This window comes from Cornus florida, unplaced genomic scaffold (assembly GCF_030987335.1).
Source record: "Cornus florida cultivar Cherokee Brave unplaced genomic scaffold, ASM3098733v1 CherokeeBrave_3.0.0_Hap2_Chr07, whole genome shotgun sequence".
In the NCBI taxonomy this organism is placed as follows: domain Eukaryota; kingdom Viridiplantae; phylum Streptophyta; class Magnoliopsida; order Cornales; family Cornaceae; genus Cornus; species Cornus florida.
The window spans coordinates 6872783-6887065 of record NW_026775577.1 but is presented as its reverse complement, the minus strand read 5'-3'; the positions used below and the strand labels follow the sequence as shown (position 1 = coordinate 6887065).

At 31.7% G+C, this 14283-nt stretch overlaps 1 protein-coding gene across 1 annotated transcript; it reads left to right on the top strand.

The window, feature by feature from the left end:
* Positions 1-3491: 3491 nt before the first annotated feature.
* On the top strand, positions 3492-5274 carry LOC132315922 (expansin-A10-like). Its single transcript, XM_059814370.1, has 3 exons — positions 3492-3696; positions 3842-4130; positions 4549-5274. The coding sequence occupies exons 1-3, from the start codon at positions 3537-3539 to the stop codon at positions 4853-4855; spliced, it is 756 nt and encodes a 251-aa protein (XP_059670353.1). The 5' UTR covers positions 3492-3536; the 3' UTR covers positions 4856-5274.
* The last annotated feature ends 9009 nt before the right edge of the window (positions 5275-14283 follow it).

The following is a 14283-nucleotide window of genomic DNA, read 5'->3' as shown; positions in this document are numbered from 1 at the left end:
TAATATGTCATTTGTTCCATTTTGAAATAAGTGGTTCAGAAATAACGACGTCAGTCATGTTTGGAATTTATCATAGGAAAGTGTTGGGATGCATTGTAAGAAAATATTGAGATACACCTTACCAAAATGTTGTGATGCACTTTCACTCACAAAAATAGAAGAACTGAACTGTGCAAATGGAGAGGATCCTGGTTAGGAGGGTACTAAACTAACCATAATGAATGATAATAATTGAGGACTGGTTTCGTGAAAAGGCACAATATTAAATGACATGCCTGATTTCATAGGATGAAATTGTACTAATATAAATCAATGGGTCCGTGGCTTAGCAGTATTAGGTTTTTCCACACAAACACTATCAATGATCACACGGACTTGCACGAAATCCAAGCTTTTGGTAACAATTCTCCTTTCATAAATCAACACAAAACTTTATCCAAGGATACTTTTTATTTCGATTGGATTCTTTAAAGCGTCTCATAATTTATAATTATGATTTTTATAGTGCATCCATTTACCAAAATAAATCAAGATACGAGATGAAAGTTTTTGCAGTAAGATTATTCCTTAAAAAATACAAATGAAGTTCACATATTTGTGAATTGGACTAAGCAACACTACTACTACTACTACACACACTCTCTCTCTCTCTCTCTATATATATATATATATAATACAATTTTTTCATTCCACGTGCACTGAGCAATTAATATAATTTTTTTTTTAAATTGAACTCCTAAGAATTCCAACTTCCAACCTTCAAAATGTAAGGTAAAAGACTTTAGTATTACGATGTAATCTCGAAGTTCACTCAATTTGTTTAGGATGGGCTATCAAATTAGCATGTCCACCCACATGTTGGCATTTATGAACGACCAAACCTTGGATACAATTATAATAAGCTTTGAAAATATATAGTGTCTCACAGGTAATGTCCAAGGGTTAAACCTTTCTTCTGCTTTCTACCACACTAAATAACACACTTTTACACCTACACACTGACATATTTGGGTATGGTAATGGTGGAAAATCACCTTCAATTAAATAATATGTCATTTGTTCCATTTTGAAATAAGTGGTTCAGAAATAACGACGTCAGTAATGTTTGGAATTTATCATAGGAAAGTGTTGGGATGCATTGTAAGAAAATGTTGAGATACACCTTACAAAAATGTTGTGATGCACTTTCACTCACAAAAATAGAAGAACTGAACTACTGTGCAAATGGAGAGGATCCTGGTTAGGAGGGTACTAAACTAACCATAATGAATGATAATAATTGAGAACTGGTTTCGTTAAAAGGCACAATATTAAATGACATGCCTGATTTCATAGGATGAAATTGTACTAATATAAATCAATGGGTCCGTGGCTTAGCGCTATTAGGTTTTTACTTCTCAAAGGGAAGTCAGGGAGCTCAATAGAGGCTTGTGTGTGTGTGACTAAGAAAAAAAAGTACTAATATAAATAATTCATATGGTTTGGTCACTTGTGCATTCACAAGAGATATTTACACAATTGAGAGGGACGATAAATTATTACATGGCCATGGATTACATAATTCCGGCCAATCACATTTTAAAATTTTTCTGAGAGAAACTAGACTTTTGGTATTTTCACAAAATGATTATTCTAAAATTCATATTACCCACACTCATGATACTGATACACTAAACGTTTTACCTTTTCCATGCTCAGTTTAGTCAATGACGGATGGACTGAGATCTTATGTGTAAACATGGAAAATTGTAGAAGATTGTGAGAAAAGGACCTAATGATATGTAGAAGAAAATACCAACTAGTCAAGCACAAGAGAAGATTGTGAGAAAAGGACCTAATGATATGTAAAAGAAAATACCAATTAGTCAAGCACAAGAGAAGATTGTGAGAAAAGGACCTAATGATATGTAGAAGAAAATACCAATTAGTGAAGCACATGAAAAGATTGTCTTGCCTAATAAAACTATCTGCAGTGTTGAGTAGACTGAGTAGCGCAAAAGGTTAGTTCGGTGCACGATATTTTTTTCAGTGTTGGGTACTTTGGAGAAAGGTCAGTCTTGGACTAACCTAATATACTCTGTACGTGGAGATGCAGCTTTCTTGTTTTAAATTCGTAACGGAGTCACAATGCAACAACTTTACTATTGCATAAAGGCCGCTAGTGAGGACTGCTATACAATTTGGTTTTAATTTTGACTTGTGACACTCACCACCAGTAAATCTCCCTAACAATGACAAGAGAGACCTAAAAGAGGGATAACAAAATTGAAGCACTAGGAATTTTGGCCCGGCTACAAATAAAATAGCAGCAGTAGCGTTCTTAATTTCCAATCATACCCTCAGTTTAGTTGATCAGAAGTCTTTTTCTTCTTGATGATTGGTTGCTGTGTGGCCTAACTGATTTCAAACCAGTCATAAATTGCACTGGATCCAGACCCACTCGAACCTGATTCATTGCAAATATCACATAAATCTCTTTTGCAGATGCTGAAATTTGTATCATTAACTAAGCTAAAAATATGGTGCTAATTTTTTTTTTTGGGGGGGGCTCTAAATTAGAATTTATCCAAGTTTCTCAAGCCCATGAATAGGTCAGACTAGTAATTTGCACTTGACTCTGATCAATATGAGTTGTCTTCATTCATGTGTGTGTGTCTTCATATGCGTAGAAAGGTCCTGAAACAGTCTTGACCTTTTTTTATTTTTATTTTGTTTGGTCCCATGGTTTCTTTCCTGTTGTTCATGTGAGACTCCAGTGGTTAACACTATGTGAGATTTCATGCATGCATATATATACATACATATATACATATACATATACATATAACACAAACATGCAGAAAAAGTTGAGATCAAGGGTGAACCTTCCTTGAAAGATTGCAAGAATCTAACTGAAGGTCACTTCATTTAGCTTGTCGATTGTGCATCAAAAAAAGGAAAAAGTGGTCCAATTAGATTGGTTTTATAAGACTTTATATGCAAACTTTTTACTTCCAACATCATATTCTACCTCACATTTAATTATAATTCAACAACTAACCATTACATTTAGATGATTTTCTTTATTAGAGCAAACATATAACCACTGTTGGAACTTATCACCATTTTTTACTGAACATAACAAAGTAGGCCCCATTCTGTTTTCAACCTGCAGTAGCAAAAGGTGGTTGGTAGTTTCTGAGGAAGAGAAGAGTAACAGAAGTTATATATATATATATATATATATTAACCTCAGATCCACTCTGTCCCACGTCGAATTTGAATAGAATTTGTAAATTGACAGGCTCAAAACCACGCGTTTTACCCATAAAACCACTTTCAATCCCATTAAAATGCAATCTTTCCACATAACAACTCCAAAAACTACTTTGGCAGTTTTCATGGTCCCCAAACAACAGCAGCTGAATATTGTCAGAGTACTAGTCTTTGATGCTGACCCTAGAAGTCCCATCCCCCCTCACCAACCTCTATTTATTCCCCCTCAAAACACCTCTTCACTCCTACAACCCCCCTCTCAAGGCTCATTTAAAAAAAAAATGCCTAGAAACCCTTCAATTTCTGAAGGAAAAATGGCTCTTAGTGTGTTATTTTTAGTGGGTTTTTTCTCCATGGTCTCATCTGTTAATGGGTATTATGGGGGGTGGATTAATGCTCATGCCACTTTCTATGGTGGAGGTGATGCTTCTGGGACAATGGGTATGTTGCAAAACTTGTGTTTGTAGTTTGTACATCTGTGTGTGTGTGTGTTTTTTTTTTGAAAGGTCAGTTTGTACATGTTTATATGATGAAATTTGACATATTTCTATGGTTTTGACATGTACATTCTGATTTTTGATTGTAGGTGGGGCTTGTGGTTATGGTAACCTGTACAGTCAGGGGTATGGGACTAACACTGCAGCATTGAGCACAGCACTGTTTGACAATGGCTTGAGCTGTGGTGCTTGTTTTGAGATTAGGTGTGTGAATGATCCACAGTGGTGCCTTCCTGGTGCCATTGTGGTCACAGCCACCAACTTCTGCCCACCAGGAGGGTGGTGTGACCCTCCCAACCACCACTTTGATCTCTCTCAGCCTGTCTTCCTACACATTGCTCAATACAGAGCTGGGATTGTCCCTGTGGCATACAGAAGGTAATTTAATAACCACATCTATGTTTGCATGTGTCTATATTTCATTCTAAGGGTCACACTTTAAAACGGAAAACAGTTTTTTCTCAATACTCCATCAAACCCTTCATAGATTCTACAGTTGCGGGAGCCTCGTGCAGCTTTATTGTGACTAAGAGGTTACGGGTTCAAAACAGTAAACAGCTTTCCTAATGCGGAGGTTAGGCTACGCACATCAAACCCCCTGCAAGCTCTATAGTGGCGAGAGCCTCGTGTATTGGACTAGCCCTTTGATTTGGGCTAATTTGTCACTATATCTTACTCCTACTAACAGATAATTTGTCTCTACGTCACTCGTGTACATGGGTTCTTTGCAATGTGCTAATTTGTCTCAATAGGGTAGGGTGCTAACTTTTTTGTTTTTCTTGATGTGGTTTTGTAGGGTACCCTGCAGAAGAAGGGGAGGTATAAGGTTCACTGTGAATGGTCACTCCTACTTCAACCTAGTCCTCATCACTAATGTGGGTGGTGCTGGTGATGTCCATGCTGTGTACATCAAGGGCTCAAGAACCAGATGGCAGCCAATGTCAAGGAATTGGGGGCAAAATTGGCAGAGCAACACTTACCTTAATGGGCAAACCCTATCCTTTAAAGTCACTACAAGTGATGGCCGTAGTATGGTGTCTTACAATGTTGCCCCTGCTGGATGGTCCTTTGGCCAGACTTTTTCTGGAGGCCAGTTTCGTTAGGGTACCATTTCTCTGCTAAATTTAGCAAGTTGTATGGTATAGACTATATAGTATATAATTAAAACTAGAATTGGGTAATTTAGTTAAAGAAGACTATGTTATGTGTCCAAATGAAAAGGGAATATTTTCAATGGCTCTTTTTTCATATTCATTATGTGTAGAGAGAGACAGAGAGAGAGAGAGAGAGAGAGAGTTGTGTTTAAATGTTGCAGTGGTTGAACTTTTCTTATGCTGCCATTAGCACATTGTGTGTATTTTCCCTTACTTGTGTGAGGTTTGTGTGATCAGCTTAAGCTGAATTTCATGTGACCAGTGTTGTAATGAGGCGGTGTTATGAATTATAATGTAAAAGGTACTATTTAAGCTTGTTTGGTCAATTGTGCTGTAATGAAATGGACATCTTACCTATTGTTGTTTAATTTCTATGATATTTTACATGTTCTTGTGACTTTGTGAAAACCACAAACTTCCATTTTGAAGTGAATAGTTAAATCATAAGGTTTTTGTTGATTCAAGTTGCAATTGTACCTTTCTCTTTAGGAATGTTAGGGACAGTCAAGGCATGTGAAAATTGTAACTCATCATTATAATTTTAGGATAAATTACATTGACCTCCTTCGAGTTTTGGACAAATTGTAGATAGATGGACCATTTAACTTTTATTACTTTGACAATCCTTTATATTTGAAACACGTGTTTAACAATACCCTTACCATTTTCTTTCGGACAATGATCCTCTCTAGCGTTGGAGAGGTCCAACACAGAATCCAGTGTTTGAGATTGAATTGATAAATAGAATCAACTAGTGATAATGCAATCTCAACCACTAAATTTTATGTTGAACCTCTTCAATACTGGAGAAGATCCTCATATAAAAATGATAATTTTGTCATTCCCTTGTATAAAAATGCAATATAATATATATTATTATAATTTTAAAGGCATTATTGATTTTTTACATTCAAATTCATTTTTTCGGCTGCCAATAAATAAGCTTAGAGAATATCAAAATAATAAAAATTAAAACATTTACTCATTTATAATTCATCCAAATCTCACGAAAAATTGATGTAAATTTTACCTCATCTAAGATGTTACATACAAGAATGTTCATTTTCTTTTTCTTGCAATAGTTGTTATCATTAATGTTGTTATCAGAGATGCTACCAGAGAAAAGTCAAAAGAATAACATGTGCGGTGAGACAGGATAAGATGTACAGTCTAATAGACAGTATAGTGACTCTGTGTAGTCTTCAATTTTAATGATGTAATCAAATTCTTCTACATAGATAATGACTTCGCTTGGCTTAATATCTAACTAAAAAGCATTATTACAAAGTTTGTTTCTTTTTTTTTTTTTTTTTTTTTCAAAAACTATATTTACAAATTTAAAATCCTAGCATAGTACTGCAAACTAGAACAAACATTATTCATATACTTTTGGTTACCCATCGTACCATTTAGGTTTTGAAATGAAATGGTCAAAACTCAAAAACCTCTAATTTTATTTTCAAAAAAAAAATTAGTGTTTCAAAACGAATTTGTGTCACATCAAATCCAGATAAAAAAGTGAATTAATATATATGGATCAAATATTAGACCTGCTTAATAATTTAAATTTTTGAGTAAAGCTAGGAAACACTTAAATTACCAATAAGATCCCTTACACAGGGAATTAGTAAGGGTGGTCATGGATTGGATTAGGCATCAATCCTAATCCGATCCGCTCCCAACGGATTAGGAAAATCTTAATCCGCCACAAATATATTATCCCACAGATCGAATCTGATCGGGTTCATGTAATAACGGATCGGATCGAATTGAATCCGCGAATTGTATTTTATTTAAATTATCCATTATTATGAATTTATCTTTTAACCATAACCTAATGGATAAAATTTTAATTTATTTATATTAATTCATATATTTAAATAATTATTAATTAATACATTCTTATAATCTATTAAATTATCATTAACTAATATATTATTTGAATATATATATATATATATATATATATATATATATATTACGGATCGGATTGAATCGAACTTTTAACAATTTAATTCGTGATCCGATCCGTGAGTTACGGATTCAATTTTTTTGAATTTGCCACCTATTCATGGGTGTAGCAATTCGATCCGATCCGTATGAATCGAACCGAATCTAATTAGATTCGTGAATTAATGAATTATTTGTCCACCCCTAAGAACTACCGTATAAATAGGGGTTAACAAGGAAATGAATAGTTTGTACGTTTTATAATAATAAAAAAATAAATAAAACTTCATTACTTTTCTACCACAATAATGTTTGGATGTTGAGAAAGTAATGATATGGGATATGCTTTTGCCCAAAGTCAATCTTCGTCCCAAATGAAACTTCAGCAATTGCAACATGAAATTCCTATCTCAGTTCTACCACAATAATGTTTGGATGTTGAGAAAGTAATGATATGGGATAGGGTTTTGGGCAAAGTCAATGTTGGTGGTACTTGTGAAAACTTTGGTATTTAATGCAGAAAAATGTTGGAAAAAAATAAAGGTCCCCAGAGAATGAACGTGGTTGTGTTTGATAGAAATTGGAAAGTGGAAACACCGACAGAGTGAGAAAATCAATAGGAGAGAGAAAGAGAGACATATTGTTCTGGTTTATAATCTTTTGATGTACAGAACTTGCATTCATTGTTGTTGTTGCTGTTATATCGTTTTCAAGGTTCTTCCAACTGCTTAAATTAATGAATTACCAATAAAGGAAGAAAAAAAGTCGCCCAATTCCTAGATTCTATCTTCATAAAGAGCAAAAATATTAAAATTTAAATAATATATATAAAGAATAAAGGCTTGCTGGATTCCATTTTCTAAAATAATTCTTAAGAATTTTGAAGATAATAAAATATTTCAATTTTTTTTTAAAATACTGTTATATTTAAAAAAAAATAAATTTTATAAAAGAACATGATATTCTGTTTTAAAGAAGAACACTAGGGCGTTTCACTTCTATTCTTTTGTAACTAAAATGACAAATATAATTCTAAACTTTTCATTTAACATAATACTTATTAGTTTTGAATAATTAAAAGTGTTCTAGGGATAATAAACTACAAAATTCAATATTTCACACTTTTGAGCTTCTATTAGTCTTATCTTTGTGTTTCTTTCTAATTAATTAGTGAGTCATATAAATGATGCATATGAAAATAATAATAATAATAATAATAAATAAAAACACACACACAACACACAGACAAACTAGTTAATAATATATACATATATTTTTCCTTAATGTGTGCATATGCCTAAGCACATGTTCTCTCTAGTCATTGTCATTTTGAAGGACTTAATTATACGCTCTCCTTTAATTGAGAAGTGCAAGTCTTAACGAATGAGACAATGCCATATATTGAAAGCGTGTATTGGGTATTGTTGGTTGTCTTCAACAATGATTTACTCCTACAAACAATGCCATAAATTATTAACAATTGGGGATGCTTTTGAAAGAATTGAAGATTTTCTATTATAAATTAAAGAGGAAGAATAAAGGCTTGCTGAATTCCATTTTTTAAAACATTTCTTAAGAATTTTGAAGATAACAAAATATTTTTTATTTTTTATTTTTAAAAAAACTGTAATTTGAAAACATATACTATATTTTTAACCAAGTTATTAAAAAAACAACTTTTATTAAAGGACTTGATATTCTGCTCTAAAGAAGAACACTCTGTGTTTCACTTCTATTCTTTTGTAACTAAAATGACAAATATAACTCTAAACTTTCCATTTAATATAAAATTTAAGTTTTGAACAGGGATAATATAATAAACTACACTTTTGAGCTTCCATTAGCATTATATCTTTGTATTTCTTTATAAGTCACATAATGATGCGAGTTAGAACGGCAAAATCTAAGTCACACAAAATGAAAATAAAAGCGAGAGCATGCACGACACTCATTTAAAATAATCGTGTGACTTAGGCTCTATTTGTTTCGACGTAAAATATTTTTTTGAAAAATATATATATTTTTTACACGTAAAATATTCTTTTATTTTTACTTTGTCGGTATCTGACAAAAGTATATGTCGAGATTAAGGTTAAGTCTATCAGGCGGGGCATATAAAATAACTTGCTTAAAATTGATGGATAATTTATTTTTGTTAAATTTTAATATTTTTTCTTCATAAATATTTTACGGCAATCAAATATCAGAAAATAAAAAAATATTTTATCTTCAAACAAACAGAGCCTTAAGTTCCTTTATTTTCTTATCCTCGACCTCAATGCCAATGGATACCTACTGAGTTTGCTCCTCCACTCTCACTTTCTAATTTTCTTCATCTCGGTACTGTAATGCATCTCGCTTTTGTTTTCCTAATGATATTTATTTGGTTTAATTCAATGTCAATTTTTTTTAAAGAAATAAAAGTGATCAAATTGAAGATATAAAGAGGACGATGATAAGAGTAGGGAGAGAGAAGAGTAGAAGGACCCATTGATCCTTAAAAAAAAAAAAAAAAAAAAAAACCTTACAAAAAATGAAAAAGTTGCATTAAAGGTTAATTAGACATATTTTTCTTCTTCTCCTTATTTTACTTTTTTTTTTAAAACAAATTAGTGTATTATCCTCTTTTTCTTTTTCTTTTTTTATGGCAACAAACTCCCACAATGTTGTTTTGGGAGACAATAATCTTCCACTTTTTACTTTAAATAAAGAGAAAATGTCACATACATAAAATATGAAATACTTTTTATTTATATTGATATTATCTTTTAAAAAAATATTCATATTAAAAAAATATAGAATATCATGTGTAAAGAATACCCTAAATTATTCTTTAAAAAAATAAAAAATAAAAAAATCATGCCCCCAAATTATAAAGTTTTTGGGTTGGCCCTGATTGATCCTATTTTCACAAATTCACTCCAAAGTATGGTGGGGTTGGTACCTGAGCTTTTGTAGCACTCTATGAGACTTCCTGACTGTCTCTGATTGATTAAAAACTAAATTTAAATACAAGCTAATGCTTTTTAATTCAGATAATTCATGAACAATCACATACGTTTTTTAAAAAATAAAAAATAAATAAATTGGAACAGTACATGCATTGGAGGAGTGTATAATAAATTAATAATACAAAACATTCGTATCCATTATATATAATGATTTGTACATTCAATATCAGTATATATATATATATATATATCACAAGAGTAACGTAGGACCCTGACAATGACCATTCAATGGGGTTGCAACTATATAGACCAGTAGTGTTAGGTCTGTAGTAGTTCTTGAAATTCGTGTACTATTTATTTATCAAACGACCAACCACTCAAACTTTTTACTGCTCAGTTAATTCACCCGTTTTTATTTACTGTATTTAAGTACCATTGCAGACACAGGTCATTCTTGTGCCTTACCTCTTTCTTTCTTTTGAATTCTGTGTGTCCCGTCCTCATATAATCATAACCTGCATTATATTTCTTACGTGGCTGCACTCCATCCGCACACGTGGCAATCAGAGATTCAGAATCATACTTTGATGGACTTGCCAGAATGGGCGCACAGAGTGCACGTGATGTGTTCAATCCCACAGTTCTTTGCTTCTTTTTTAAACGCTATTATTATTACAGTATTATTTTTATTTAGTTCAAAGTATTAATGGTATAATAATTAATTGATTTTCACAGCAATTTTATTAAATAGAGTTTAATAAACACTCTTGTTAGTATATTAAAAATTAAAATATTTTTCTTTAAGTGTTTATCTCAATTGTTGATTGCACTTTGCTACATCAATTGCTATGATGAATTGTATAGTGTTAATTAATTTTTTTTATTTTTTATTTAGTAAAATTATGCATTCATTTTTTTTTTAATGTGTTTTGATGGATTAATTTTTGTTAAATAAAAAAAAAATTGTCATGGCAGAAGTGTCCGTCTTTAAAATGAAAAGGACAAGTTTTTAAGGAAAAAAAATAATAATAATCAAACTGTTTTGTTACAATGATTATTAAATATCTGAAATTTCAATATAAATATGCTTAATTGTAAAATTCTCTGAGTCATTCCACTTTTTTACTTTTTATTTTTTGGATCAAATTTGATTCGTCACACCAATGGTGTGTTTGGAGAATAAATTTTAAAGGGTTCATCATACCATGCTAAATGCACATGGGAAAAAAACTTCTGAATTCCAAATTGTTTTAATTTTAATTATTAACTCCAATTCTCAAAATTAATTCCCATAATTTGGCTTATCACCCATTCACAATATCCGCAACCCATTTTACTTGTTTATCATTATTACAATGTATGTCATATACTAAAAGAAATTATTTCAAATCAGAGTCACCACCCCAATGACCAACCAATCCGGTGAAAATGAAATATGCAACTTGGTTTATTTATTATATTATTCACTTGGTTGTTTACAGATTAAGAAAGCAATGATGATACTAGTTTATGCAATATGAGATTATTTCTATGATTCATTATTTAAAAAAAGAACAAAAAAAATCAAAATATGTGTTAGCAGTTATCAAACTCGATTTAAAAATATAGGTCTGTCAATTACAATATTGACAAAGCTAAACCGCAAAATTATTTCAGACTACTTTTGATTATGAACTTTTTATTTGTTTCAACTAGTACTAATTTCATTCTTTTCTTAGTGTAGGGAAGACTTGAGCTGGTATGATACTCTATAAGGAATATGGATGGTTTTAGAGAATTGAGAAACATAATACTTTAGGTAAAAAGAAGGATTTTTCAGGAAACTAGATGATATAAAGTTTTTATAGACAATGTATTGGGTATTTATAGCACACTTCCACCACTTTATTTTTTTCTAGATTTCATTCTTACAAAATAAAAATAATAATGTACAACTTTTTAATATTTACTCTCTTCTAGATCTTGTAGATGTTTAGCACCAATTTAATAACATGTCAATATCTAGAACACACTACCTAAATTTTAGAAATATCTTAATATTTTGTTAATTTTGAAATTCTTTAGAAATGACTCACTTTTTAACAATACTATACCATCATGGTGTCATTATCTTTATCATCCACAAAGTTTTAATTTTGTTTGAACAAGACCAACAAATAATGCAGCTGCTCATACAATGCTTGTTAGATATGATATTAATTACAAACTTGCACATTCATAACATGATTTACCATGTAGAGTGCATTAATTGAATGGCTTGATGAATTGTCCCTATTTTTCGAGTTTGATCTCTTACCAATATAATTTGCACACAAAGCTTGTAATTTATTGAAAATTTTGAAGCATGAAAAAAAAAAAAAGAAAAAAAAAAGAGGCAATTTCAACATATGAGAAAATAAGAAGCCAAGAGGGTAGAAAAAATAAAATAAAAAGCATTATCTTTCTGTATATATGAGTAAGGGTTTTGTATGTTGTATATGTATAAAAAGAAAAAACTTTTGCGAGGCAATTGATTTTTTTGTTGCAAAAGTGTTGTAGTCCCATAACTTTTCATTTAGTTGCAAAATAGATTCAACACTTGTCAACCTGCATGACACCAAATTAAGAATTGGGTCATTTGTCATGGATTGAATGCTCGTGATCCTTATAAAAAAAAATTAAATTATTAAGTGATATTCTTGCCCTAATATACTCCAGACTCTTTCTGGGGACAAGAACCATGGCAATATACATGCTTGATTGCTCGGCCCACTCACATGATTAAAGCCCATAACATTGAGCCCATTAAAAGATGGGCCTAGCGACCCCATCGTATGCAGTCTGCACCTTAGAAGTGTGTCTTTATCCAGATTCTCCAACGCGATGGACTCAAAAGGCTCAACGCTGTCGCATCATTCTATTCACATAGTTTTTCTTTCCAATCCTTGGCAATTCAAGTGTGTTCGTAAATCTTGGCGGACTCTTATTAAAAGCAATAGTTTCATGGGCCATGAATATCAGTCATGTCAATTCCAATGATAAGTGACTCACACACGCACCATCTAACTCAATTTGAAATAAAATAGGATATTCCTCGTCCCAATATAAGTGTCACGAGTAATAATTTTTAAGAGAACACGTGGAACTATGTATTATTCGCCTGAAAAATTACTAAGTTGTCTTTCTAAGTTTTAAATATTGAAGTTTGAAATTTAAACTCAAAGGACATTTTTAGAAGGAAAGTGGACACTTATTTTGGTACAGATAAAAAAGGAAAGTATGACACTTATTTTGGGACGGAAGGAGTATAATACTGCTAACAATGTTTTTATTTTTATTTTATTTTTTTTTGGGTTAAAACACAATGTTATTACGTTCCTAAAACAAAATAGGATGACACCACACAGTGTCCATTGGTGCACTGTGAAGCCTGGAATTGACTCAATAATGGGCTCTACCTAGTGCATGGAGTAGATCCAGGTACATGATTGAGGCCAAAAGGGTTGACACAAGCCTTGAACTTCTATATGTAATCTAATCAGATGATAGTATGCTAGTAACCCATGCCTCCTAAAAATATATACATGGGAGATAACCCATTGATGAATGTACCCTTCTGAGTTCAGATTCGACTTCCTCTATCATCTCTCTCGTTTGGGTCGTGTTGGAGTTCAGATTCTACTTTATCATCTCTCCTCTCCCTCCTAGTCATATAAAAATTTTGAGTTACTGTATCATCTCTCCTTTCCCTCCTTTTATGTGACAAGGAGTGAAAGGTATATAGCTTTTGAGATCTCCCTGGGCCCAAGCAGGCCCACTAGTTTATTTTATTTATAAATATAGACAAATTACTTATGAAATATTATGTCGTACTCCCCTCCTGAAATTAATTATTTTTCTATAACAACCCTGTGCTTCTTTTTTTTTAATACATATAAGTACATAATTTTTCAATTATCACTTTTTGCCCCTGAAAAAAAATTCTGCCTTCGTCCTTGCCCATCATGACCTTCACAGCCTAGTATTTTCAAATTTAAATTTTGCTCTAAAATAATCTAAACTCTAAAAAAAAAAAAGGGCAAATTGTAAAAAAAACCTCTTTTACTAATACCTAATTGCGAAAAATCCTTTATGAATATTTTTGGCAAAAAATCTCCCTCAACTATCCCAAGGAAGTATTTTTAATTGATGTCTGTGTAAGTAGTTGTCTGAGAATTGTTTTTGAACGAAATTATCCCTTAACAAATTATTCTTCAGACAATTTATTTATTTTTTCTCTCTTCTCTCTCTGTGTCAAGCAAGCCTTCTCATTTCTTCAAACACAAAGCTAACAGCAGATCGAGAAACCTAATTGTTGAAAATTTATCTTTTAGCACTGTTTGGATAACATGATATAGCACATGTAAACAATAGTTGAGGCCCAAAAATACTCAGTTATATTCACTTAATTTATGACTTATTTTTATTTATTTTACTTTTATTATTATTATTATTATT

Bases quoted from the DNA above. Each gene is read 5' to 3' on its own strand.
- LOC132315922 (XM_059814370.1), top strand. From the start codon at position 3,537: ATGCCTAGAAACCCTTCAATTTCTGAAGGAAAAATGGCTCTTAGTGTG. The intron at 3,697-3,841 runs GTATGTTGCAAA...TTTTGATTGTAG, and splicing joins TGATGCTTCTGGGACAATGG to GTGGGGCTTGTGGTTATGGT. The intron at 4,131-4,548 runs GTAATTTAATAA...GTGGTTTTGTAG, and splicing joins GTCCCTGTGGCATACAGAAG to GGTACCCTGCAGAAGAAGGG.